At 58.0% G+C, this 26,728-nt stretch overlaps 1 protein-coding gene across 1 annotated transcript in view; it reads left to right on the top strand.

The window, feature by feature from the left end:
- The window catches only part of LOC119696561 (EVI5-like protein), a gene marked incomplete at its 3' end in the record, with an annotated part of 50,432 nt that overhangs the window by 8,885 nt on the left and 14,819 nt on the right, over window positions 1-26,728 (top strand). The window contains exons 3-11 of the mRNA XM_038126305.1: window positions 4,210-4,399; window positions 7,160-7,384; window positions 10,493-10,567; window positions 12,561-12,686; window positions 13,344-13,487; window positions 18,418-18,507; window positions 22,429-22,526; window positions 24,082-24,142; window positions 25,688-25,741. Coding sequence (XP_037982233.1) covers window positions 4,210-4,399; window positions 7,160-7,384; window positions 10,493-10,567; window positions 12,561-12,686; window positions 13,344-13,487; window positions 18,418-18,507; window positions 22,429-22,526; window positions 24,082-24,142; window positions 25,688-25,741 — 1,063 coding nt within the window. The remainder of the gene's footprint in view (window positions 1-4,209; window positions 4,400-7,159; window positions 7,385-10,492; window positions 10,568-12,560; window positions 12,687-13,343; window positions 13,488-18,417; window positions 18,508-22,428; window positions 22,527-24,081; window positions 24,143-25,687; window positions 25,742-26,728) is intronic.

The raw sequence follows: 26,728 nt of genomic DNA, 5'->3' as shown, positions 1-26,728 counted from the left end.
GTCAGTTCTGGGTCAGTTCTGGGTCACTTCTGGGTCAGTTTTGGGTCAGTTTTGGGTCAGTTTTGGGTCAGTTCTGGGTCACTTCTGGGTCAGTTCTGGGTCAGTTTTGGGTCAGTTCTGGGTCAGTTTTGGGTCAGTTTTGGGTCAGTTTTGGGTCACTTCTGGGTCAGTTTTGGGTCAGTTCTGGGTCAGTTTTGGGTCAGTTTTGGGTCACTTCTGGGTCAGTTCTGGGTCAGTTCTGGGTCACTTCTGGGTCAGTTTTGGGTCAGTTCTGGGTCAGTTTTGGGTCGCTCTCTCCAGGTCACGTTTGTGTCACTCCCACCCTCTCTGGGCACCTTTTGTGTCACTGCCACCTCCTCAGGACACATTTTGGGTCACTTCTGGGTCACACCCACCCCCTTTGGGCACATTTTGGGTCAGTTCTGGGTCACTTCTGGATCACGCCCACCCTTTCTGGGCACATTTTGGGTCAGTTTGGGTCAGTTCTGGATCACTCCCATCTTCTCTGGGCACATTTTGGGTCTCTCCCACCTCCTCTCAGGACGTTTTGGGTCACTCCCATCTCCTCAGGAAACATTTTGGGTCAGTTCTGGATCACTCCCACCCTCTCTGGGCACATTTTGGGTCAATCCCACCTCTGCTGGGCACCTTTTGTGTCACTCCCACCTCCTCAGGACACATTTTGGGTCAGTTTTGGGTCACTCCCACCCACTCTGGGCACATTTTGGGTCAATCCCACTTCTTCTGGACACCTTTTGTGTCACTCACACCCTCTCTGGACTCCTTTTGTGTCACTCCCACCTCCTCAGGACACATTTGGGGTCACTTCTGGATCACTCACACCTCCTTTGGGCACATTTTGGGTCGGTTCTGGGTCAGTTCTGGGTCAGTTTTTGGTCAGTTCAGGTTTGTGTCACTCCCACCTCCTCAGGACACATTTTGGGTCAGTTCTAGGTCAGTTCTGGGTCAGTTTTGGGTCCCTCCCACCCTCTCTGGGCACATTTTGGGTCAGTTTTGGGTCAGTTTTGGGTCACTCCAGGTCACGTTTGGGTCAAGTCCACCTCTTCTGGACACCTTTTTGTGTCACTCCCACCTCCTCAGGACACATTTTGGGTCAGTTTTGTGTCACTCCCACCCTCTCTGGACTCATTTTGGGTCACTTCTGGGTCACTCCCACCCCCTCTGGACACATTTGGGGTCAGTTCTGGGTCACTCCCACCCTCTCTGGGCACATTTGGGGTCACTTCTGTGTCACTCCCACCCTCTCTGGGCACATTTTGGGTCACTCCCACCTCCTCAGGACACATTTTGTGTCACTGCCACCTTCTCAGGACACATTTGGGGTCACTTCTGGATCACTCCCACTCTGTCTGGGCACATTTTGGCTCAGTTTGGGCCAGTTCTGGGTCACTCCCACCTGCCCTGGACACCTTTTGTGTCACTCCCACCTCCTTTGGGCACATTTTGGGTCACTTCTGGGCACATTTTGGGTCACTCCTACGCTCTCTCGGCACATTTTGTGTCAATCTCACCCTCTCTGGGCATGTTTTGGGTCAGTTTGGGTCAGTTTTGGGTCACTCCCACCCTCTCTGGGCACATTTTGGGTCAGTTCTGGGTCACTCCCACCCTCTCTGGGCACCTTTTGTGTCACTCCCACCTGCTCTGGGCACATTTTTGGTCACTCCCACCTGCTCTGGGCACATTTTGGGTCTCTTCTGGATCACTCCCACCTCCTTTGGGCACATTTTGGGTCACTTCTGGGTCAGTTTTGGGTCGCTCTCTCCAGGTCACGTTTGTTTCACTCCCACCCTCTCTGGACACATTTGGGGTCAGTTTTGGGTCACTCCCACCCTCTCTGGACTCATTTTGGGTCACTCCCACCTCCTCAGGACACATTTGGGGTCAGTTCTGGGTCAGTTTTGGGTCACTCCCACCTCCTCAGGACACATTTGGGGTCAGTTCTGGGTCAGTTTTGGGTCACTCCCACCTCCTCAGGACACATTTGGGGTCAGTTCTGGGTCAGTTTTGGGTCAGTTCTGGGTCAGTTCTGGGCCAGTTTTGGGTCACTTCTGGGTCACTTCTGGGTCAGTTTTGGGTCGCTCTCTCCAGGTCACGTTTGTGTCACTCCCACCCTCTCTGGGCACCTTTTGTGTCACTGCCACCTCCTCAGGACGCATTTGGGGTCACTTCTGTGTCATTCCCACCTCCTTTGGGCACATTTTGGGTCAGTTCTGGGTCAGTTCTGGGTCAGTTCTGGGTCAGTTTTGTGTCACTCCCACCCTCTCTGGACTCATTTTGTGTCACTCCCACCTCCCCAGGACACATTTGGGGTCACTCCCACCTCCTCAGGACACTTTTTGGGTCACTTCTGGGTCACTCCCACCCTCTCTGGGCACATTTTGGGTCACTTCTGTGTCACTCCCACCTCCTCAGGACACATTTTGTGTCACTCCCACCCTCTCTGGACACCTTTTGTGTCACTCCCACCCTCTCTGGACACCTTTTGTGTCACTCCCACCCTCTCTGGACACCTTTTGTGTCACTCCCACCTCCTTTGGGCACACTTTGGGTCAGTTTTGGGTCACTCCCACCCTCTCTGGGCACATTTTGGGTCAATCCCACCTCTGCTGGCCACCTTTTGTGTCACTCCCACCCTCTCTGGACACCTTTTGTGTCACTCCCACCTCCTTTGGGCACACTTTGGGTCAGTTTTGGGTCACTCCCACCCTCTCTGGGCACATTTTGGGTCAATCCCACCTCTGCTGGACACCTTTTGTGTCTCTCCCACCCTCTCTGGACTCCTTTTTTGTCACTGCCACCTCCTCAGGACACATTTGGGGTCACTTCTGGATCACTCCCACCTCCTTTGGGCACATTTTGGGGCGGTTCTGGGTCAGTTTTGGGTCACTCCCACCTCCTCAGGACACATTTTGGGTCAGTTTTGGGTCACTCCCACTCTCTGGGCACATTTTGGGTCAATCCCACCTCTGCTGGACACCTTTTGTGTCACTCCCACCCTCTCTGGACACCTTTTGTGTCACTGCCACCTCCTCAGGACACATTTGGGGTCACTTCTGTGTCACTCCCACCCTCTCTGGGCACATTTTGGGTCACTTCTGGGTCACTCGCACCTCCTTTGGGCACATTTTGGGTCAGTTCTGGGTCAGTTCTGGGTCAGTTTTGTGTCACTCCCACCCTCTCTGGACTCATTTTGTGTCACTCCCACCTCCTCAGGACACATTTGGGGTCACTCCCATCTCCCCAGGACACATTTGGGGTCACTCCCACCTCCTCAGGACACTTTTTGGGTCACTTCTGGGTCACTCCCACCCTCTCTGGGCACATTTTGGGTCACTTCTGTGTCACTCCCACCTCCTCAGGACACATTTTGTGTCACTCCCACCCTCTCTGGACACCTTTTGTGTCACTCCCACCCTCTCTGGACACCTTTTGTGTCACTCCCACCTCCTTTGGGCACACTTTGGGTCAGTTTTGGGTCACTCCCACCCTCTCTGGGCACATTTTGGGTCAATCCCACCTCTGCTGGACACCTTTTGTGTCACTCCCACCCTCTCTGGACTCCTTTTTTGTCACTGCCACCTCCTCAGGACACATTTGGGGTCACTTCTGGATCACTCCCACCTCCTTTGGGCACATTTTGGGTCGGTTCTGGGTCAGTTTTGGGTCACTCCCACCCTCTCTGAGCACATTTTGGGTCAGGTTTGGGTCACTCCCACCTGCCCTGGACACCTTTTGTGTCACTGCCACCTCCTCAGGACACATTTTGGGTCAGTTCTGGGTCAGTTTTGGGTCAGTTCTGGGTCAGTTTTGGGTCAGTTCTGGGTCAGTTTTGGGTCAGTTCTGGGTCAGTTTTGGGTCAGTTTTGGGTCAGTTCTTGGTCAGTTCTGGGTCAGTTCTGGGTCAGTTTTGGGTCAGTTTTGGGTCAGTTTTGGGTCAGTTCTGGGTCAGTTTTGGGTCAGTTTTGGGTCAGTTCTGGGTCAGTTTTGGGTCGCTCTCTCCAGGTCAGTTCTGGGTCAATCCCACCCTCTCTGGACACCTTTTGTGTCACTCCCACCTCCTGAGGACACATTTTGGGTCACTCCCACCTCCTCCAGACCCCTTTTGTTCCCCTTTTGTGCCCCTTTTGTGCCCTTTTGTGCCCGTTTCGGGTGAGTTTGGTGACTTTTGTGCGCGCGTGCCGCTGCCCAGGCTGCTGGAGGCCGACTCCAAGTCGCTGCGCTCGGTGAACGGCTCGCGGCGCAGCAGCGGCTCCTCGCTGGTGTCCAGCTCCTCGGCCTCGTCCAACCTGGGCCACCTGGAGGAGGACACCTGGATCCTCTGGGGCCGCATCGTCAGCGACTGGGACAAGTGGAGGAAGAAGAAGGAGAAGCTGCTCAAGGTGCTTTTGGGGTGGAATTGTCCAATTCCTTGGCTTTTGGGGTGGAATTGTCCAGTTTGTGGGGTTTTGGGGTGGAATTGTCCAATTTGTTGGGTTTTGGGGTGGGTGTGTCCAATGGGAGGAGTTTTGGGGTGGGTGTGTCCAGTGGGAGGAGTTTTGGGGTGGGTGTGTCCAATGGGATCAGTTTTGGGGTCGTGTGTCTAATTGGATGAGTTTTGGGGTGGGAGTGTCCAATAGGATGAGTTTTGGGTGGGTGTGTCCAATGGGATCAGTTTTGGGGTCGTGCGTCCAATAGGATGAGTTTTGGGGTGGGTGTGTCCAGTGGGAGGAGTTTTGGGGTGGCTGTGTCCAATAGGATGAGTTTTGGGGTCATGTGTCCAATGGGAGGAGTTTTGGGGTGGGTGTGTCCTGTGGGAGGAGTTTTGGGGTGCATTTTTGTCCAATTTGTGGGGTTTTGGGGTGGATTTGTCCGATTCCTTGGGTTTTGGGGTGGAATTGTCCAATTTGTTGGGGTTTTGGGGTGGAATTCTCCGGTTCCTTGGGTTTTGGGATGGATTTGTCCAATTTGTGGGGTTTTGGGGTGGAATTGTCCGATTCCTTGGGTTTTGGGATGGATTTGTCCAATTTGTGGGGTTTTGGGGTGGAATTCTCCGGTTCCTTGGGTTTTGGGGTGGAATTGTCCAGTTTGTGGGGTTTTGGGATGGAATTGTCCAATTCCTTGGGTTTTGGGGTGGAATTGTCCAGTTTGTGGGGTTTTGGGATGGATTTGTCCAATTTGTGGGGTTTTGGGGTGGAATTGTCCAGTTTGTGGGGTTTTGGGGTGGATTTGTCCAATTTGTGGGGTTTTGGTGTGGAATTGTCCAGTTTGTGGGGTTTTGGGGTGGAATTGTCCGGTTCCTTGGGTTTTGGGGTGGAATTGTCCAATTTGTGGGGTTTTGGGGTGGATTTGTCCAATTTGTTGTGTTTTAGGATGGACTTGTTCAGTTTGTGGTGTTTTGGGTTGGATCTGTCCATTTTGTGGTGTTTTGGGTTGGATTTCTCCATTTTGTGGTGTTTTGGGATGGATTTCTCCAATTTTTGGTGTTTCGGGATGGATTTGTCCATTTTGTGGTGTTTTGGGATGGATTTGTCCAATTTGTTGGGTTTTGGGGTGGGTGTGTCCAATGGGATGAGTTTTGGGGTGTGTTTGTCCAGTAGGGCAGGTTTTGGGGTGGGTTTGACCAATGGGAGGAGTTTTGAGGTGGATTTGTCCATTTTGTGGTGTTTTGGGATGGATTTCTCCATTTTGTGGTGTTTTGGGTTGGATTTCTCCAATTTTTGGTGTTTTGGGATGGACTTGTTCAGTTTATGGTGTTTTGGGATGGATTTCTCCAGTTTGTGGTGTTTTGGGATGGCTTTCTCCAGTTTGTGGTGTTTTGGGATGGATTTGTTCCCTTGGCTCACGTTTTGGGGCCGATTTGGTCGCCTGGCCACGTTTTGGGGTGCATTTGTCCAACAGGAGGACACGGCTTGGGTCCTGCTTTGGCCATCCCATGCTTTGATCATGTTTGGGGTCACCCTGACCCCACTGTCCCCAGGAGCTGATCCGGAAGGGGATCCCGCACCTCTTCCGGGCCATCGTGTGGAGCAGCAGATTTGGGATCTTGTTTGGGGTCAATGCGATGGCTTTGGGGTCACGTTTGGGGTTTGGGGTGACATTTGGGGTCTGTCCCCAGGAGCTGATCCGGAAGGGGATCCCGCACCTCTTCCGGGTCATCGTGTGGAGCAGCAGATTTGGGGTCACGTTTGGGGTCAATGGGATGTCTTTAGGGTCATGTTTAGGATCACGTTTGGGGTTTGGGGTGACATTTGGGGTCAGTCTGTGTGACATTTGGGGTCTGTCCCCAGGAGCTGATCCGGAAGGGGATCCCGCACCTCTTCCAGGTCATCGTGTGGAGCAGCAGATTTGGGATTGTGTTTGGGGTCAATGCGATGGCTTTGGGGTCACGTTTGGAGTCAATGCGATGGCTTTGGGGTCACGTTTGGGCTTTGTGGTGACACTTGTGGTGACATTTGGGGTCTGTCCCCAGGAGCTGATCCGGAAGGGGATCCCGCACCTCTTCCAGGCCATCGTGTGGCAGCTGCTGTGCCCTGGAGCAGCAGATTCGGGATCGTGTTTGGGGTCAATGGGATGGCTTTGGGGTCACGTTTGGGGTCAATGGGATGGCTTTGGGGTCACGTTTGGGGTTTGGGGTGACATTTGAGGTCTGTCCCCATGAGCTGATCCGGAAGGGGATCCCGCACCTCTTCCGGGCCATTGTGTGGAGCAGCAGATTTGGGGTCACGTTTGGGGTCAATGCGATGTCTTTAGGGTCATGTTTGGGATCACGTTTGGGGTTTGGGGTGACATTTGGGGTCAGTCTGTGTGACATTTGGGGTCTGTCCCCAGGAGCTGATCCGGAAGGGGATCCCACACCTCTTCCAGGTCATCGTGTGGAGCAGCAGATTTGGGATCGTGTTTGGGGTCAATGGGATGTCTTTAGGGTCATGTTTGGGATCACGTTTGGGGTTTGGGGTGACATTTGGGGTCTGTCCCCAGGAGCTGATCCGGAAGGGGATCCCGCACCTCTTCCGGGCCATCGTGTGGAGCAGCAGATTTGGGATCGTGTTTGGGGTCAATGCGATGGCTTTGGGGTCACGTTTGGGGTCAATGCGATGGCTTTGGGGTCACGTTTGGGGTCACGATTGGGGTTTGGGGTGACATTTGGGGTCTGTCCCCAGGAGCTGATCCGGAAGGGGATCCCGCACCACTTCCGGGCCATCGTGTGGCAGCTGCTGTGCAGCGCGGCCGAGCTGCCGCTCAAGGCGCAGTACTCGGAGCTGCTGCGCATGAGCTCGCCCTGCGAGCGCCTGATCCGCCGCGACATCGCCCGCACCTACCCCGAGCACGACTTCTTCAAGGGCCAGGACAGCCTGGGCCAGGAGGTGCTCTTCAACGTCATGAAGGTGACAGCCTGGGGACACCGGGGACACTGCCAGGGGTGGGACAGGGCCAGGAGGTGCTCTTCAGCGGCATGAAGGTGACACTCCGGGGACACTGCCAGGGGTGGCACTGGGACAGGAGGTGCTCTTCAACGTCATGAAGGTGACAGCCTGGGGACACCTGGGACACTGCCAGGGGTGGCACTGGGACAGGGCCAGGGCCAGGAGGTGCTCTTCAACATCATGAAGGTGACAGCCTGGGGACACTGCCAGGGGTGGGACAGGGCCAGGAGGTGCTCTTCAACGGTATGAAGGTGACAGCCTGGGGACACCGGGGACACTGCCAGGGGTGGCACTGGGACAGGGACAGGGCCAGGAGGTGCTCTTCAACGTCATGAAGGTGACAGCCTGGGGACACCGGGGACACTGCCAGGGGTGGGACAGGGCCAGGAGGTGCTCTTCAACGGCATGAAGGTGACAGCCTGGGGACACTGCCAGGGGTGGCACTGGGACAGGGACAGGGCCAGGAGGTGCTCTTCAACGTCATGAAGGTGACAGCCTGGGGACACTGCCAGGGGTGGCACTGGGACAGGGACAGGGCCAGGAGGTGCTCTTCAACGTCATGAAGGTGACAGCCTGGGGACACCGGGGACACTGCCAGGGGTGGCACTGGGACAGGGACAGGGCCAGGAGGTGCTCTTCAACGTCATGAAGGTGACAGCCTGGGGACACCGGGGACACTGCCAGGAGTGGGACAGGGACAGGGCCAGGAGGTGCTCTTCAACGTCATGAAGGTGACAGCCTGGGGACACTGCCAGGGGTGGGACAGGGCCAGGTGCTCTTCAGCGTCATGGAGGTGACAGCCTGGGGACACCTGGGACATGGATCTGGGGTGGGACAGGGATCTGAGGTGGGATAGGAGGTGCTCTTCAACATCATGAAGGTGACACTCCGGGGACACTGCCAGGGGTGGGACAGGGCCAGGAGGTGCTCTTCAACGTCATGAAGGTGACAGCCTGGGGACACCGGGGACACTGCCAGGGGTGGCACTGGGACATGGACAGGGCCAGGAGGTGCTCTTCAACGTCATGAAGGTGACAGCCTGGGGACACTGCCAGGGGTGGGACAGGGCCAGGAGGTGCTCTTCAACGGTATGAAGGTGACAGCCTGGGGACACCGGGGACACTGCCAGGGGTGGGACAGGGCCAGGAGGTGCTCTTCAACGTCATGAAGGTGACAGCCTGGGGACACCGGGGACACTGCCAGGGGTGGCACTGGGACAGGGACAGGGCCAGGAGGTGCTCTTCAACGTCATGAAGGTGACAGCCTGGGGACACCGGGGACACTGCCAGGGGTGGGACAGGGACAGGGCCAGGAGGTGCTCTTCAACGTCATGAAGGTGACAGCCTGGGGACACTGCCAGGGGTGGGACTGGGACAGGGACAGGGCCAGGAGGTGCTCTTCAACGTCATGAAGGTGACAGCCTGGGGACACCGGGGACACTGCCAGGGGTGGGACAGGGCCAGGAGGTGCTCTTCAACGTCATGAAGGTGACAGCCTGGGGACACCGGGGACACTGCCAGGGGTGGCACTGGGACAGGGACAGGGCCAGGAGGTGCTCTTCAACGTCATGAAGGTGACAGCCTGGGGACACTGCCAGGGGTGGCACTGGGACAGGGACAGGGCCAGGAGGTGCTCTTCAACATCATGAAGGTGACAGCCTGGGGACACCGGGGACACTGCCAGGGGTGGGACAGGGCCAGGAGGTGCTCTTCAACGTCATGAAGGTGACAGCCTGGGGACACCGGGGACACTGCCAGGGGTGGCACTGGGACAGGGACAGGGCCAGGAGGTGCTCTTCAACGTCATGAAGGTGACAGCCTGGGGACACTGCCAGGGGTGGCACTGGGACAGGGCCAGGGCCAGGAGGTGCTCTTCAACGTCATGAAGGTGACAGCCTGGGGACACTGCCAGGGGTGGCACTGGGACAGGGACAGGGCCAGGAGGTGCTCTTCAACGTCATGAAGGTGACAGCCTGGGGACACCGGGGACACTGCCAGGGGTGGGACAGGGCCAGGAGGTGCTCTTCAACATCATGAAGGTGACAGCCTGGGGACACCTGGGACACTGCTGGGGGTGGCACTAGGATAGGGCCAGGAGGTGCTCTTCAACGTCATGAAGGTGACAGCCTGGGGACACCGCCAGGGGTGGGACAGGGCCAGGTGCTCTTCAACGTCATGGAGGTGACAGCCTGGGGACACCTGGGACATGGATCTGGGGTGGGACAGGGCCAGGAGGTGCTCCTCACTGTCATGAAGGTGACAGCCTGGGGACACTGCCGGGGTGGCACTGGGACGGGAGGTGGCACAGGAGGCTCTCCTCAGGTGACACTGAAGGTGACACAGGGGTGGCACAGGGACAGGAGGTGACACAGGATGGGACACTGGGGACAGAGGGGTGGCACTGGGACAGGAGGTGGCACAGGAGGTGACACTGGGGACACAGGGGTGGCACAGGGACAGGAGGTGGCACAGGAGGCTCTCCTCAGGTGACACTGAAGGTGACACAGGGGTGGCACTGGGACAGGAGGTGACTCTGGGGACACAGGGGTGGCACAGGGACAGGAGGTGGCACAGGAGGTGACTCTGGGGACACAGGGGTGGCACTGGGACGGGAGGTGACCCTGGGGACACAGGGGTGGCGCTGGGACAGGAGGTGACACAGGAGGTGACACTGGGGACACAGGAGGTGACCCGGGGACACAGGGGTGGCACTGGGACGGGAGGTGACTCTGGGGACACAGGGGTGGCACTGGGACGGGAGGTGACCCTGGGGACACAGGAGGTGACCCTGGGGACACAGGGGTGGCACTGGGACGGGAGGTGACTCTGGGGACACAGGGGTGGCACTGGGACGGGAGGTGACCCTGGGGACACAGGAGGTGACCCTGGGGACACAGGGGTGGCACTGGGACGGGAGGTGACTCTGGGGACACAGGGGTGGCACTGGGACGGGAGGTGACCCTGGGGACACAGGAGGTGACTCTGGGGACACAGGAGGTGACCCTGGGGACAGAGGGGTGGCACTGGGACGGGAGGTGACACAGGAGGTGACCCTGGGGACACTGTCCAGGCCTACTCGCTGGTGGATCGGGAGGTCGGGTACTGCCAGGGCAGCGCCTTCATCGTGGGACTGCTGCTGATGCAGGTGGGGAGCGAGGCCGGGATTTGGGAACGCCGGGATTTGGGAACGAACACCGGGATTTGGGAATGTCGGGATTGGGAATGAACGCCGGGATTTGGGAACGCCGGGATTTGGGAACGACGGGATTTGGGAACGAACGCCGGGATTTGGGAATGAACACAGGGCTTTGGGAACGAGCGCCGGGATTTGGGAATGAACGCCGGGATTTGGGAATGAACGCCGGGATTTGGGAATGTTGGGATTTGGGAATGAACGGCGGGATTTGGGAACGCCGGGATTTGGGAATGTCGGGATTTGGGAACGAGCGCCGGGATTTGGGAACGAGCGTTGGGATTTGGGAGTGTCGGGATTTGGGAACGAGCGCCGGAATTTGGGAACGAACGCCGGGATTTGGGAATGAGCGCCGGGATGAGCGCCGGGATTTGGGAATGAACGCCGGGATTTGGGAACGAGCGCCGGGATTTGGGAACGAGCGCCGGGATTTGGGAACGAGCGCCGGGATTTGGGAACGAACGCCGGGATTTGGGAATGAACGCCGGGATTTGGGAACGAACGCCGGGATTTGGGAACGAGCGCCGGGATTTGGGAACGCCGGGATTTGGGAATGTCGGGATTTGGGAACGAATGCCGGGATTTGGGAACGTCGGGATTTGGGAACGAGCACCGGGATTTGGGAATGCTGGGATTTGGGAATGAGCGCCGGGATTTGGGAATGAACGCCGGGATTTGGGAACGAACGCCGGGATTTGGGAATGAACGCTGGGATTTGGGAACGAACACCGGGATTTGGGTACGAACACCGGGATTTGGGAACGCCAGGATTTGGGAACGAACGCCGGGATTTGGGAATGCCGGGGGTTTGGGGAATTCCAAGGTTTTTTGGGAATTTCAGGGGGTTTTTTGAGGGAATTCTGGGGTTTTTTGTAGGAATTCCAGGGTTTTGGTGGGAATTCCAGGGGGTTTTTTTTAGGAATTTCAGGGGTTTTTTTGGTGGGAATTCTGGGGTTTTTTTGTGTGAGTTCTGGGGGGTTTTGAGGGAATTCTGGGGATTTTGGTGGGAATTCCAGGTTTTTTTTGAGGGAATTCTGGGGTTTTTTGTGAGAATTTGGGTTTTTTGTGGTAATTCCGGGGATTTTGCTGGGAATTCCCGGGGTTTTTGCGTGAATCCCGGGCTCGTCCCGCTGCAGATGCCGGAGGAGGCGACTTTCAGCATTTGGTGGGAATTCTGTCCGTTCAAAGGGAATTATGGGGTTTCTGCTGGGAATTCCGGGGGTTTTGCTGGGAATTCCAGGGGTTTTGCTGGGAATTCCCGGGGTTTTTGCGTGAATCCCGGGCTCGTGCCGCCGCAGATGCCGGAGGAGGAGGCGTTCAGCATTTGGTGGGAATTCCATCCGTTCAAAGGGAATTCCGGGGATTTTGCTGGGAATTCCGGGGGTTTTGCTGGGAATTCCGGGGTTTTTGCTGGGAATTCCCGGGGTTTTTGTGTGAATCCCGGGCTCGTCCCGCCGCAGATGCCGGAGGAGGAGGCGTTCAGCATTTGGTGGGAATTCCGTCCGTTCAAAGGGAATTTCGGGATTTTGCTGGGAATTCCAGGGATTTTGCTGGGAATTCCCGGGGGTTTTGTGTGAATCCCGGGCTCGTCCCGCCACAGATGCCAGAGGAGGAGGCGTTCAGCATTTGGTGGGAATTCCATCCGTTCAATGGGAATTCCGGGGATTTTGCTGGGAATTCCGGGGGTTTTGCTGGGAATTCCAGGGTTTTTGCTGGGAATTCCCGGGGTTTTTGCGCGAATCCCGGGCTCGTGCCGCCGCAGATGCCGGAGGAGGAGGCGTTCAGCATTTGGTGGGAATTCCGTCCATTCAACGGGAATTCCGGGGATTTTGCTGGGAATTCCGGGGTTTTTGCTGGGAATTCCGGGGTTTTTGCTGGGAATTCCGGGGTTTTTGCTGGGAATTCCCGGGGTTTTTGTGTGAATCCCGGGCTCGTGCCGCCGCAGATGCCGGAGGAGGAGGCGTTCAGCGTCTTCGTGCGCCTGATGCAGGAGTACCGGCTGCGCGAGCTCTTCAAGCCCAGCATGGCCGAGCTGGGGCTCTGCATCTACCAGTTCGAGTTCCTGCTGCAGGTGGGGACGGGGAGACACAGACACACCCCCAATTCCCGCTTTTGTCCCCACATCCAGACCCCGAATTCCCGATTTTGTCCAACCCCAAATTCCCGTTTTTGTCCAACCCCAAATTCCCAATTTTCCTCCTCAAATCCAACCCCAAATTCCCATTTCTGTCTGACCCAAAATTCCCATTTTTCTCCCTGAATCCAACCCCAAATTCCCATTTTCCTCCCCGAATCCAACCCCGAATTCCCATTTTTGTCCAACCCCAAATTCCCAATTTTCCTCCCCGAATCCAACCCCAAATTCCCATTTTTGTCCAACCCCAAATTCCCATTTTCCTCCCCGAATCCAACCCCAAATTCCCATTTTCCTCCCCAAATCCAACCCCAAATTCCTATTTTTGTCCAACCCCAAATTCCCAGTTTTCCTCCCCGAATCCAACCCCAAATTCCCATTTTTGTCCGACCCAAAATTCCCATTTTTCTCCCCAAATCCAACCCCACATTCCCATTTTTCTCCCCAAATCCAACCCCGAATTCCCGTTTTTTCCCAGGAATCTGACCCCAAATTCCCATTTTTGTCCAACCCCAGATTCCCATTTTTGTCTGACCCAAAATTCCCATTTTTCTCCCCGAATCCAACCCCGAATTCCCGTTCCTCTCCCCGCAGGAGCAGCTGCCGGAGCTGAACGTGCACTTCCGCTCGCAGAGCTTCCTCACCTCCATGTACGCCTCGTCCTGGTTCCTCACGCTCTTCCTCACCACCTTCCCCCTGCCCGTGGCCACGCGCGTCTTCGACATCTTCATGTACGAGGTAGCCCAACGTCGGCCCCTTTGCCCCAAAATTGGGTTGGGTTTGGGTAAATCCCTCAAAAATGGGTTTGGGGTGGATCAAAGTCCAAAAATCTGGGTTTGGTTTGAGCAAATCCCTCAAAAATTGGATTGGGTTTGAGCAAATCCCTCAAGAATGGGTTTGGGGTGGATGAAGCTCCTCAAGAATGGGTTTGGTTTCACCAAATCCATCAAAAATGGGTTTGGGGTGGATCAAAGTCCTCAAGAATGGGTTTGGGGTGGATCAAAGTCCTCAAGAATGGGTTTGGTTTGGCCAAATCTCTCAAAAATTGGATTGGGTTTGATCAAACTCCTCAAAAATGGGTTTGGGTTTGAGCAAATCCCTCAAGAATGGGTTTGGGGTGGATGAAGCTCCTCAAGAACGGGTTTGGTTTCAACAAATCCATGAAAATTTGGGTTGGGTTTGACCAAATCCATCAAAATTTGCGGAGGAACCAAATCCCTCAGAGTTTGGGTTGGTTCCTCACGCTCTTCCTCGCCACCTTCCCCCTGCCCGTGGCCACGCGCGTCTTCGACATCTTCATGTACGAGGTAGCCCAACATCGGCCCCTTTGCCCCAAAATTGGGGTTGGGTTTGGGTAAATCCCTCAAGAATGGGTTTGGGGTGGATCAAAGTCCAAAAATCTGGGTTTGGTTTGAGCAAATCCCTCAAAAATTGGATTGGGTTTGACCAAATCCCTCAAGAATGGGTTTGGGGTGGATGAAGCTCCTCAAGAATGGGTTGGGTTTGATGAAGTCCCTCAAAAATGAGTTTGGGGTGGATCAAACTCCTCAGGAATGGGTTTGGGGTGGGTCAAACTCCTCAGGAATGGGTTTGGGGTGGATCAAAGTCCAAAACATGGATTTGGTTTGACCAAATGCCTCAAAAATTGGATTGGGTTTGATCAAACTCCTCAAAAACGGGTTTGGGTTTGAGCAAAACCTTCAAGAATGGGTTTGGGGTGGATGAAGCTCCTCAAGAATGGGTTGGGTTTGATGAAGTCCCTCAAAAATGGGTTTGGGGTGGATCAAACTCCTCAGGAATGGGTTTGGGGTGGATCAAAGTCTTCAGGAATGGGTTTGGGGTGGATCAAAGTCCAAAAAAATGGATTTGGTTTGACCAAATCCCTCAAAAATTGGATTTGGTTTGATCAAACTCCTCAAAAACGGGTTTGGGTTTGAGCAAATCCCTCAAGAATGGGTTTGGGGTGGATCAAAGTCCTCAAGAATGAGTTTGGGGAGGATCAAAGTCTTCAGGAATGGGTTTGGGGTGGATCAAAGTCTTCAGGAATGGGTTTGGGGTGGATCAAAGTCCTCAGGAATGGGTTTGGGGTGGATCAAAGTCCAAAAAACTGGGTTTGGTTTGACCAAATCCCTCAAAAGTGAGATTGGGTTTGACCAAACTCCTCAAAAACGGGTTTGGGTTTGAGCAAATCCCTCAAGAATGGGTTTGGGGTGGATGAAGCTCCTCAAGAATGGGTTGGGTTTGATGAAGTCCCTCAAGAATGAGTTTGGGGTGGATCAAAGTCCTCAAGAATGGGTTTGAGGTGGATCAAAGTCCTCAAGAATGGGTTTGAGGTGGATCAAAGTCCTCAGGAATGGGTTTGGGGTGGATCAAAGTCCAAAAAAATGGATTTGGTTTGACCAAATCTCTCAAAAATGGGTTTGGGGTGGATGAAGCTCCTCAAGAATGGGTTTGGGTTTGAGCAAATCCCTCAAGAATGGGTTTGGGGTGGATCAAAGTCCAAACATCTGGGTTTGGTTTGAGCAAATCCCTCAAAAATTGGATTGGGTTTGACCAAACTCCTCAAAAATGGGTTTGGGTTTGAGCAAATCCCTCAAGAATGGGTTTGGGGTGGATGAAGCTCCTCAAGAACGGGTTTGGTTTCACCAAATCCATGAAAATTTGGGTTGGGTTTGACCAAATCCATCAAAATTTGGGGTGGAACCAAATCCCTCAGAGTTTGGGTTGGTTCCTCACGCTCTTCCTCACCACCTTCCCCCTGCCCGTGGCCACGCGCGTCTTCGACATCTTCATGTACGAGGTAGCCCAACATCGGCCCCTTTGCCCCAAAATTGGGGGTGGGTTTGGGTAAATCCCTCAAGAATGGGTTTGGGGTGGATCAAAGTCCAAAAATCTGGGTTTGGTTTGAGCAAATCCCTCAAAAATTGGATTGGGTTTGACCAAATCCCTCAAGAATGGGTTTGGGGTGGATGAAGCTCCTCAAGAATGGGTTTGGTTTCACCAAATCCATCAAAAATGGGTTTGGGGTGGGTCAAACTCCTCAGGAATGGGTTTGGGGTGGATCAAAGTCCAAAAATCTGGGTTTGGTTTGAGCAAATCCCTCAAAAATTGGATTGGGTTTGATCAAACTCCTCAAGAATGGGTTTGGGGTGGATGAAGCTCCTCAAGAATGGGTTGGGTTTGATGAAGTCCCTCAAGAATGAGTTTGAGGTGGATCAAAGTCCTCAAGAATGGGTTTGAGGTGGATCAAACTCCTCAAGAATGGGTTTGGGGTGGATCAAAGTCCAAAAAAATGGATTTGGTTTGACCAAATCTCTCAAAAATGGGTTTGGGGTGGATGAAGCTCCTCAAGAATGGGTTTGGGTTTGAGCAAATCCCTCAAGAATGGGTTTGGGGTGGATCAAAGTCCTCAGGAATGGGTTTGGGGTGGATCAAAGTCCAAAAAACTGGGTTTGGTTTGACCAAATCCCTCAAAAACAAAATTGGGTTTGATCAAACTCCTCAAGAATGGGTTTGGGTTTGAGCAAATCCCTCAAGAATGGGTTTGGGGTGGATGAAGCTCCTCAAGAACGGGTTTGGTTTCACCAAATCCTTCAAAAATTGGCTTGGGTATGACCAAATCCATCAAAAACGATCTTGGGTTTGATCAAACTCCTCAAAAATGGGTTTGGGTTTGACCAAATCGCTCAAGAATGAGTTTGGGGTGGATGAAGCTCCTCAAGAATGGGTTGGGTTTGGGTAAATCCCTCAAAAAGGGCTTTGGGGTGGATGAAACTCTTCAAGAATGGGTTGGGTTTGATGAATCCCTCAAGAATGAGTTTGAGGTGGATCAAAGTCCTCAGGAATGGGTTTGGGGTGGATCAAAGTCCAAAAAAATTGATTTGGTTTCACCAAATCCCTCAAAAATTGGAATGGGTTTGATCAAACTCCTCAAGAACGGGTTTGGTTTGGCCAAGTCCCTCAAAGACAAGTTTGGGTTGGATCAAACTCCTCAGAAATGGTTTGGGTTTGACCAAATCCCTCAAAAACCAAATTCAGGGCGGAACCAAATCCCTCAGAAACGCGTTCGGGGTGGGTCAGAGTCCTCAGGAATGGCTTTGGGGTGGATCAGATCCTTCCAAATGGGCTCCGGGGTGGCCGTGGGGTGGCCCTGGTGACCCTGGGGTGACCCAAGGTGGTTCTGGGGTGGCCCCGATGACCCGAGGTGGCCCCAGGGTGGCCGCGATGACCCAGGGATGGCCCGAGGTGGCCCCGGGGTGGCCGTGGTGATCTGGGGTGACCCAAGGTGGCCCTGGGTGGCCCCGATGACCCAAGGTGGCCCTGTGGTGGTTCTGGGGTGGCCCCGATGACCCAAGGTGACCCAGGGTGGCCGCGGTGGCCCCTTGGTGATCTGGGATGACCCATGGTGGCTCTGGGGTGGCCATGGTGGCTGTGGGGTGGTCCCGATGACCTGAGGTGGCCCCGGGGTGGCCTCAGTGACCCAGGGATGACCCAAGGTGGCTCTGGGGTGGCCCCGATGACGTGAGGTGGCCCCGGGGTGGCCGTGGTGGTCTGGGATGACCCAAGATGGCCCCACGGTGGTCATGGTGATCTGGGGTGGCCCTGGGGTGGCCCCAATGACACAAGGTGGCCCTGTGGTGGCTGTGGGGTGGCCCCGATGACCCAGGGTGGCCCTGTGGTGGCTCTGGGGTGGCCCCAGTGACCCAAGGTGGCCCCAGGCTGGCCATGGTGACCGAGCGGGGCGGTGGCAGGGGTGGGATGGCCCCAATGACCCCAAGGTGACCCAGGGTGGCCGCGGTGGCCCCGTGGTGGCCGCGGTGAGCGGGCGGGGCGGTGGCAGGGATGGGATGGCCCCAATGACCCCAAGGTGACCCAGGGTGGCCGTGGTGGCCCCGTGGTGGCCGCGGTGACCGGGCGGGGCGGTGGCAGGGGTGGGCTGGCCCCAATGACCCCCGGGTGGCCGCGGTGGCCCCGTGGTGGCCGCGGTGAGCGGGCAATGGGGCGGTGGCAGGGGTGGGCTGGCCCCAATGACCCCAGGGTGGCTGCGGTGGCCCCGTGGTGGCCGCGGTGACCGGGCGGGGCGGTGGCAGGGGTGGGATGACCCCCGGGTGACCCAGGGTGGCCGTGGTGGCCCCGCGGTGGCCGCGGTGACCGGGCAATGGGGCGGTGGCAGGGGTGGGCTGGCCCCAATGACCCCCAGGTGGCCACGGTGGCCCTGTGGTGGCTGCGGTGACCAGGCAATGGGGCGGTGGCAGGGGTGGGCTGGCCCCAATGACCCCAAGGTGACCCAGGGTGGCCGTGGTGGCCGCGGTGAGCGGGCAATGGGGCGGTGGCAGGGGTGGGATGACCCCCGGGTGACCCAGGGTGGCCGCGGTGGGACCGTGGTGGCCGCGGTGACCGGGCCGGGTGGTAGCAGGGGTGGGATGGCCCAAATGAACCCAGGGTGACCCAGGGTGGCCTTGGTGGCCCCGTGGTGGCCGCGGTGAGCGGGCGGGGGTGGTGGCAGGGGTGGGATGACCCCCGGGTGACCCAGGGTGGCCGCGGTGGCCCCGTGGTGGCCGCGGTGACCGGGCAGGGCGGTGGCAGGGGTGGGCTGGCCCCAATGACCCTAGGGTGGCCGCGGTGGCCCCGTGGTGGCCGCGGTGACCGGGCAGTGGGGCGGTGGCAGGGGCTGGAGATCGTGTTCCGCGTGGGGATGGCGCTGCTGCAGTTCAACCAGGCCGAGCTGGTGCAGCTGGACATGGAGGGCATGTCCCAGGTACCCACCCCGCACGGGCTCGGGGGCCGCGGGGGCTGCGGGGGGCCTTGGGGGCCTCGGGGGGCCGCGGGGGCCTTGGGGGCCTTGGGCAGTGGGGCGGGGTTGGGGTGGGGTTGGGCAGTGGGGCGGGGTTGGGTTTGGGGTTGGTCAGTGGGGTTGGGTTTGGGGTTGGTCAGTGGATGGGGGTGGTTTGGGGTTGGTCACTGGGTGGGGGTGGTTTGGGGTTGGTCAATGGGGTGGGGTTGGGGTGGGGTTGGGCAGTGGGGTGGGGTTGGGTTTGGGGTTGGTCACTGGGGTTGGGTTTGGGGTTGGTCAGTGGATGGGGGTGGTTTGGGGTTGGTCAATGGGGTGGGGTTGGGGTGGGGTTGGTCAATGGGGTGGGGTTGGTTTGGGGTTGGTCAGTGGGGTGGGGTTGGGGTGGGGTTGGTCAGTGGGATGGGGGTGGTTTGGGGTTGGTCAGTGGGATGGGGGTGGTTTGGGGTTGGTCAGTGGGTGGGGTTGGTCAGTGGGGTGGGATGGGTTTGGTCATTGCGGTGTGGTTGTGTTGGGGTTGGTCAGTGGGTGGGGTTGGTCAGTGGGGTGGGGTTGGTTTGGGGTTGGTCAGTGGGTGGGATTGGGGTGGGGTTGGTCAGTGGGGTGGGGTTGGTCAGTGGGGTGGGATTGGGGTTGGTTTGGGGTTGGTCAATGGGGTTGGTTTGGGGTTGGTCAGTGGGATGGGGTTGGGGTGGGGTTGGTCAGTGGGGTGGGGTTGGTCAGTGGGATGGGGTTGGGGTGGGGTTGGTTTGGGGTTGGTCAGTGGGGTGGGGTTGGGGTGGGGTTGGTCAGTGGGGTGGGGTTGGTCAGTGGGTGGGGTTGGGTTGGGGTTGGTTTGGGGTTGGTCAGTGGGGTGGGGTTGGGGTGGGGTTGGTCAGTGGGGTGGGGTTGGTCAGTGGGTGGGGTTGGGGTGGGGTTGGTCAGTGGGGTGGGGTTGGAGTGGGGTTGGTCAGTGGGGTGGGGTTGGGGTGGGTTTGGGGTTGGTCAATGGGGTGGGGTTGGTTTGGGGTTGGTCAATGGGGTGGGGTTGGTCAGTGGGGTGGGGTTGGTCAATGGGGTGGGGTTGGTTTGGGGTTGGTCAGTGGGGTGGGGTTAGTTTGGGGTTGGTCAGTGGGGTGGGGTTAGTTTGGGGTTGGTCAGTGGGGTGGGGTTAGTTTGGGGTTGGTCAGTGGGTGGGTTTGGGGTGGGGTTGGTCAGTGGGGTTGGTCAGTGGGATGGGATTGGGGTGGGGTTGGTCAATGGAGTGGGGTTGGAGTGGGGTTGGTCAGTGGGGTGGGTTTGGGGTGGGGTTGGTCAGTGGGGTGGGGTTGGAGTGGGGTTGGTCAGTGGGGTGGGGTGGGGTTGGGGTTGGTTTGGGGTTGGTCAGTGGGGTTGGGATGGGGTTGGTCAGTGGGATGGGGGTGGTTTGGGGTTGGTCAGTGGGGTGGGATTGGGGTGGGGTTGGTCAGTGGGGTGGGGTTGGGGTTGGTTTGGGGTTGGTCAATGGGGTTGGGATGGGGTTGGTCAGTGGGGTGGGGTTGGTTTGGGGTTGGTCAGTGGGGTGGGGTTGGTCAGTGGGGTGGGGTTGGTCAATGGGTGGGGTTGGATTGGGGTTGGTCAGTGGGGTGGGGTTGGTCAGTGGGTGGGGTTGGATTGGGGTTGGTCAGTGGGGTGGGGTTGGTCAGTGGGGTGGGGTTGGTCAATGGGTGGGGTTGGATTGGGGTTGGTCAGTGGGGTGGGGTTGGTCAGTGGGGTGGGGTTGGGGTGGGGTTGGTCAATGGGGTGGGGTTGGTCAGTGGGGTGGGGTGGGGTTGGTCAGTGGGGTGGGGTTGGGATGGGGTTGGTCAGTGGGGTGGGGTTGGTTTGGGGTTGGTCAGTGGGGTGGGTTTGGGGTGGGGTTGGTCAATGGGGTGGGGTTGGGTTTGGGGTTGGTCAGTGGGGTGGGTTTGGGGTGGGGTTGGTCAATGGGGTGGGGGTGGTTTAGGGTTGGTCAGTGGGGTGGGGTTGGGGTGGGGTTGGTCAGTGGGGTGGGGTTGGGGTTGGTTTGGGGTTGGTCAATGGGGTTGGGATGGGGTTGGTCAGTGGGGTGGGGGTGGTTTGGGGTTGGTCAGTGGGGTGGGGTTGGTCAGTGGGGTTGGGGTGGGTTTGGGGTGGATTTGGGATGGGTTTGGGGTGGGTTTGGGGTGGATTTGGGATGGGTTTGGGGTGGGTTTGGTCACTGGATGGGTTTTAGGATGAGTTTTGGGGTTGGTTTGGCCAATGGGATGAGTTTATCCCCTTTTCGTCCTGTTTTTTCACCATTTGGGGTCAATTTCCCTGTTTTGTGCCATTTTTTCTCCAATTTGGCATGCACTGTCCCCATTTGGGGTGCCCTGTCCCATTTTGGGTCACCCTGTCCCATTTGGGGTGCCCTGTCCCATTTGGGGTGCCCTGTCCCATTTTGGGGTGCGCTGTCCCATTTGGGGTCGCCCTGTCCCATTTGGGTCACCCTGTCCCATTTTGGGGTGCCCTGTCCCATTTGGGGTGCCCTGTCCCATTTTGGGGTGCCCTGTCCCATTTGGGGTGCCCTGTCCCATTTGGGGTGCCCTGTCCCATTTTGGGGTGCGCTGTCCCATTTGGGGTCGCCCTGTCCCATTTGGGTCACCCTGTCCCATTTTGGGGTGCCCTGTCCCATTTGGGGTGCCCTGTCCCATTTGGGTCACCCTGTCCCATTTTGGGGTGCCCTGTCCCATTTGGGGTGCCCTGTCCCATTTTGGGGTGCCCTGTCCCATTTTGGGTCACCCTGTCCCACTTTGGGGTGCCCTGTCCCATTTGGGGCGCTGTCCCCATTTCAGGTACCCTGTCCCCATTTGGGGTGCCCTGTCCCCATTTTGGGGTGCCCTGTCCCATTTGGGTCACCCTGTCCCATTTGGGGTGCCCTGTCCCCATTTTGGGTCACCCTGTCCCATTTGGGGTGCCCTGTCCCATTTGGGGTGCCCTGTCCCATTTTGGGGTGCCCTGTCCCATTTGGGGTGCCCTGTCCCATTTGGGGTCACCCTGTCCCATTTGGGTCACCCTGTCCCATTTGGGGTGCCCTGTCCCATTTCAGGTGCCCTGTCCCATTTGGGTCACCCTGTCCCATTTTGGGGTGCCCTGTCCCATTTGGGGTGCCCTGTCCCATTTTGGGGTGCCCTGTCCCATTTGGGGTGCCCTGTCCCATTTGGGGTCACCCTGTCCCATTTGGGTCACCCTGTCCCATTTGGGGTGCCCTGTCCCATTTCAGGTGCCCTGTCCCATTTGGGTCACCCTGTCCCATTTTGGGGTGCCCTGTCCCATTTGGGGTGCCCTGTCCCATTTTGGGGTGCCCTGTCCCATTTGGGGTGCCCTGTCCCGTTTTGGGTCACCCTGTCCCATTTGGGGTGCCCTGTCCCATTTGGGTCACCCTGTCCCATTTTGGGGTGCCCTGTCCCATTTGGGGTCACCCTGTCCCATTTTGGGGTGCCCTGTCCCATTTGGGGTGCCCTGTCCCATTTGGGGTGCCCTGTCCCCATTTTGGGGTGCGCTGTCCCATTTTGGGGTGCCCTGTCCCATTTGGGTCACCCTGTCCCATTTGGGGTGCCCTGTCCCATTTGGGGTGCCCTGTCCCCATTTTGGGGTGCCCTGTCCCATTTGGGGTGCCCTGTCCCATTTGGGGTCACCCTGTCCCATTTGGGGTGCCCTGTCCCATTTTGGGTCACCCTGTCCCATTTGGGTCACCCTGTCCCATTTGGGTCACCCTGTCCCATTTTGGGTCACCCTGTCCCATTTTGGGGTGCCCTGTCCCATTTGGGGTGCCCTGTCCCATTTTGGGTCACCCTGTCCCATTTGGGGTCACCCTGTCCCATTTGGGGTGCCGTGTCCCATTCGGGGCGCTGTCCCGTGTCCCTGCAGTACTTCCAGAAGGTGATCCCGCACCAGTTCGACTCGTGCCCGGACAAGCTGATCCTGCGCGCCTGCCAGGTCAAGTACAACCCCCGCAAGATGAAGAGGTCAGGGGACACCTCTGTCCCTGTCCCTGTCCCTGTCCCTGTGTTCCCTGTGTCCCTATCCCTGTCCTGTCTGTCTGTGTCCCCATGCTGTTCCCTCTGTTCCTGTCCCTGTGTCCCTGTCCCTGTGTCCAGTGTGTCCCTGTCCCTGTGTCCCTGTGTCCCTGTCCCTGTGTTCCCTGTGTCCCTGTCCCTCTGTCCCTGTCCCTCTGTCCCCTCTGTCCCTGTCCCTCTGTCCCTGTCCCTGTCCCTGTCCCTGTGTCCCCTCTGTCCCTGTGTCCCCTCTGTCCCTGTCCCTGTGTCCCTGTGTCCCTGACGCTGTGTCCCTGTCCCTGTGTCCCGTGTGTCCCTCTGTCCCTGTCCTTGTCCCCTTTGTCCCCTCTGTCCCTGTCCCTTTCCCATCCCCATTCCTGTCCCTGTCCCCATCCCTGTCCTCTCTGTGTCCCCACGCTGTCCCCTCTGTCCCTGTCCCTCTGTCGCTGTGTCCCCTCTGTCCCCTCTGTCCCTGTCCCTGTGTCCCCTCTGTCCCTCTGTCCCTGTGTCCCCTCTGTCCTTGTCCCCTTTGTCCCCTCTGTCCCTGTGTCCCCTCTGTCCTTGTCCCCTTTGTCCCCTCTGTCCCTGTGTCCCCTCTGTCTCCGTCCCTCTCCCAATCCCTGTCCCTGTCCCCTCTCCCTGTCATTTCTGTCCCCATCCCTGTCCCCTCTGTCCTTGTCCATGTCCCCTGTCCCCATCCCTGTCCCTGTCCCTGTGTCCCCATCCCTGTCCCTGCCCCCCGTGTCCCTGTCCCCAGCTGTCCCTGTCCCCAGCTGTCCCTGTCCCCCGTGTGCCTGTCCCTGTCCCCAGCTGTCCCTGTCCCCCGTGTGCCTGTCCCTGTCTCCAGCTGTCCCTGTCCTCAGCTGTCCCTGTCCCTGTCCCCTCTGTCCCTGTCCCCAGCTGTCCCTGCCCCACGTGTGCCTGTCCCTGTCCCCAGCTGTCCCTGTCCCTGTCCCCAGCTGTCCCTGTCCCCCGTGTGCCTGTCCCTGTCCCCAGCTGTCCCTGTCCCCTCTGTCCCTGTCCCTGTCCCCAGCTGTCCCTGTCCCCCGTGTCCCTGTCCCCTGTGTCCCTGTCCCCAGCTGTCCCTGTCCCCCGTGCCCCTGTCCCTGTCCCCCGTGTCCCTGTCCCCCGTGTCCCTCTCCCCCCTGTCCCTGTCCCTGTCCCTGTCCCCCGTGTACCTGTCCCTGTCCCCTCTGTCCCTGTCCCCCGTGTCCCCTGTGTCCCTGTCCCCAGCTGTCCCTGTCCCCCGTGCCCCTGTTCCTCTCCCCCGTGTCCCTGTCCCCCATGTCCCTCTCCCCCCTGTCCCTGTCCCTGTCCCTGTCCCTGTCCCCTGTGTCCCTGTCCCTGTCCCCTCTGTCCCTGTCCCCCGTGTCCCTGTCCCCAGCTGTCCCTGTCCCCCGTGTCCCTGTCCCTGTCCCCTGTGTCCCTGTCCCTGTCCCCAGCTGTCCCTGTCCCCCGTGTCCCTGTCCCTGTCCCCTCTGTCCCTGTCCCCCGTGTCCCTGTCCCCAGCTGTCCCTGTCCCCAGGCTGGAGAAGGAATACGCCGCCCTCAAGAGCAAGGAGATGGAGGAGCAGATCGAGATCAAGGTGACACAGCTGGGGACACCGCGGGGACACTGCGGGGACACTGCAGGGACACACCTGGGGGACACTGCGGGGACACTGCGGGGACATGGGGACACTGCAGGGACATGGTGACACTGCAGGGACACTGCGGGGACATGGGGACACTGCAGGGACACACCTGGGGGACACTGCAGGGACACTGCAGGGACACACCTGGGGGACACTGCGGGGACACTGTGGGGACATGGGGACACTGCAGAGACACACCTGGGGGACACTGCAGGGACACACCTGGGGGACACTGCAGGGACACTGTGGGGACACACCTGGGGGACACTGCGGGGACACTGTGGGGACATGGGGACACTGCAGGGACACACCTGGGGGACACTGCAGGGACACACCTGGGGGACACTGCAGGGACGCTGTGGGGACACACCTGGGGGACACTGCGGGGACACTGTGGGGACATGGGGACACTGCAGGGACACACCTGGGGGACACTGCAGGGACACACCTGGGGGACTCTGCGGGGACATGGGGACACTGCGGGGACACACCTGGGGGACACTGCAGGGACACTACAGGGACATGGGGACACACCTGGGGGATACTGCAGGGACACTGCAGGGACATGGGGACACTGCAGGGACACTGCGGGGACATGGGGACACTGCAGGGACACACCTGGGGGACACTGCAGGGACACACCTGGGGGATACTGCGGGGACATGGGGACACACCTGGGTGACACTGCAGGGACATGGGGACACTGCAGGGACACTGTGGGGACACACCTGGGGGACACTGCAGGGACACTGCGGGGACATGGGGACACTGCAGGGACACACCTGGGGGACACTGCAGGGACATGGGGACACTGCGGGGACACTGCGGGGACATGGGGACACTGCAGGGACACACCTGGGGGACACTGCAGGGACACTGCAGGGACACAACTGGGGGACACTGCGGGGACACTGCAGAGACACACCTGGGGGACACTGCAGGGACATGGGGACACTGCAGGGACACACCTGGGGGACACTGCGGGGACATGGGGACACTGCAGGGACACACCTGGGGGACACTGCGGGGACATGGGGACACTGCGGGGACACTGCAGGGACACACGAGGGGACACTGCAGGGACACTGCAGGGACATGGGGACACTGCAGGGACACACCTGGGGACACTGCAGGGACATCTGGGGACACCCAGGGAGGGACACCTGGGGATGCCTGGGGACATGAGGACACCAGAACATACCTGGGGACAGCCCTGGGGACACCCGGCCTGGCCTGGGGACACTGCAGGGACATCTGGGGACACTGCAGGGACAGCAGGGGACACCTGGGGACATCCCTGGGGACACCTGAGGGACACCTGGGGACATCCCTGGGGGCACCTGGGCTGGAGGACACCTGGGGACATGGGAACACCTGGGGGGTACCTGGGGACATCTGGGGGACACCTGGGGACATCCCTGGGGACACTGGGCACAGCTGGGTCACAAGCCATTGTCCCCTCCCTGTCCCCTCCGTGTCCCCTCCGTGTCCCCTCAGCGGCTCCGCTCCGAGAATCGCCTGCTCAAGCAGCGCATCGAGACCCTGGAGAAGGTGAGGACCCCAAAAACCTCCCCAAAACACCCCAAAAACCCCAAACCCCCACACGGAACCCCAAAAAAACCCCAAAACACTGCATGGAACCCCAAAAAAACCCCAAAACTGCATGGAACCCCAAAACACTGCATGGAACCCCAAAACACTGCATGGAACCCCCAAAAAATCCCAAAACACTGCATGGAACCCCAAAAAAACCCAAAACACAGCATGGAACCCCAAAGCACTGCATGGAACCCCAAAAAAAACCCCAAAAACCAAACCCAAAACACAGCATGGAACCCCAAAACACCGCATAGAACCCCAAAAAACCCCAAAGCACAGCATGGAACTCCAAAAAAACTCAAAACACTGCATGGAACCCCAAAACACTGCATGGAACCCCAAAAACCCCAAAACACTGCATGGAACCCCAAAGCACAGCATGGAACCCCCCAAAAAAACCCAAAAACCAAACCCAAAACACAGCATGGAACCCCAAAACACCGCATGGAACCCCAAAAAACCCCAAAACACTGCATGGAACCCCAAAGCACAGCATGGAACCCCGAAAAACCCCAAAACATTGCATGGAACCCCAAAGCACTGCATGGAACCCCAAAATCAAACCCCAGTGTGAGATAAGAATTGAGATAATTCGGGAATTGGGGATCCCGGGAATGTCGGGGCGAGCTCGCGCTGTCACTGTCACTGTCCCTGTCCCTGCTCTGTCACTGTCACTGTCCCTGCTCTGTCACTGTCATTGTCCCGGCTCTGTCACTGTCACTGTCACTGTCATTGTCCCGCCTCTGTCACTGTCACTGTCACTGTCCCGCCTCTGTCACTGTCACTGTCACTGTCATTGTCCCGCCTCTGTCACTGTCACTGTCACTGTCCCTGTCCCGGCTCTGTCACTGTCACTGTCACTGTCACTGTCACTGTCCCGGCTCTGTCACTGTCACTGTCACTGTCACTGTCCCACCTCTGTCACTGTCACTGTCCTGT

This window comes from Motacilla alba, unplaced genomic scaffold, assembly GCF_015832195.1.
Source record: "Motacilla alba alba isolate MOTALB_02 unplaced genomic scaffold, Motacilla_alba_V1.0_pri HiC_scaffold_34, whole genome shotgun sequence".
NCBI lineage: Eukaryota > Metazoa > Chordata > Aves > Passeriformes > Motacillidae > Motacilla > Motacilla alba.
The sequence above is the reverse complement of the archived record's forward strand: the minus strand, read 5'-3'. Positions and strand labels throughout refer to the sequence as shown.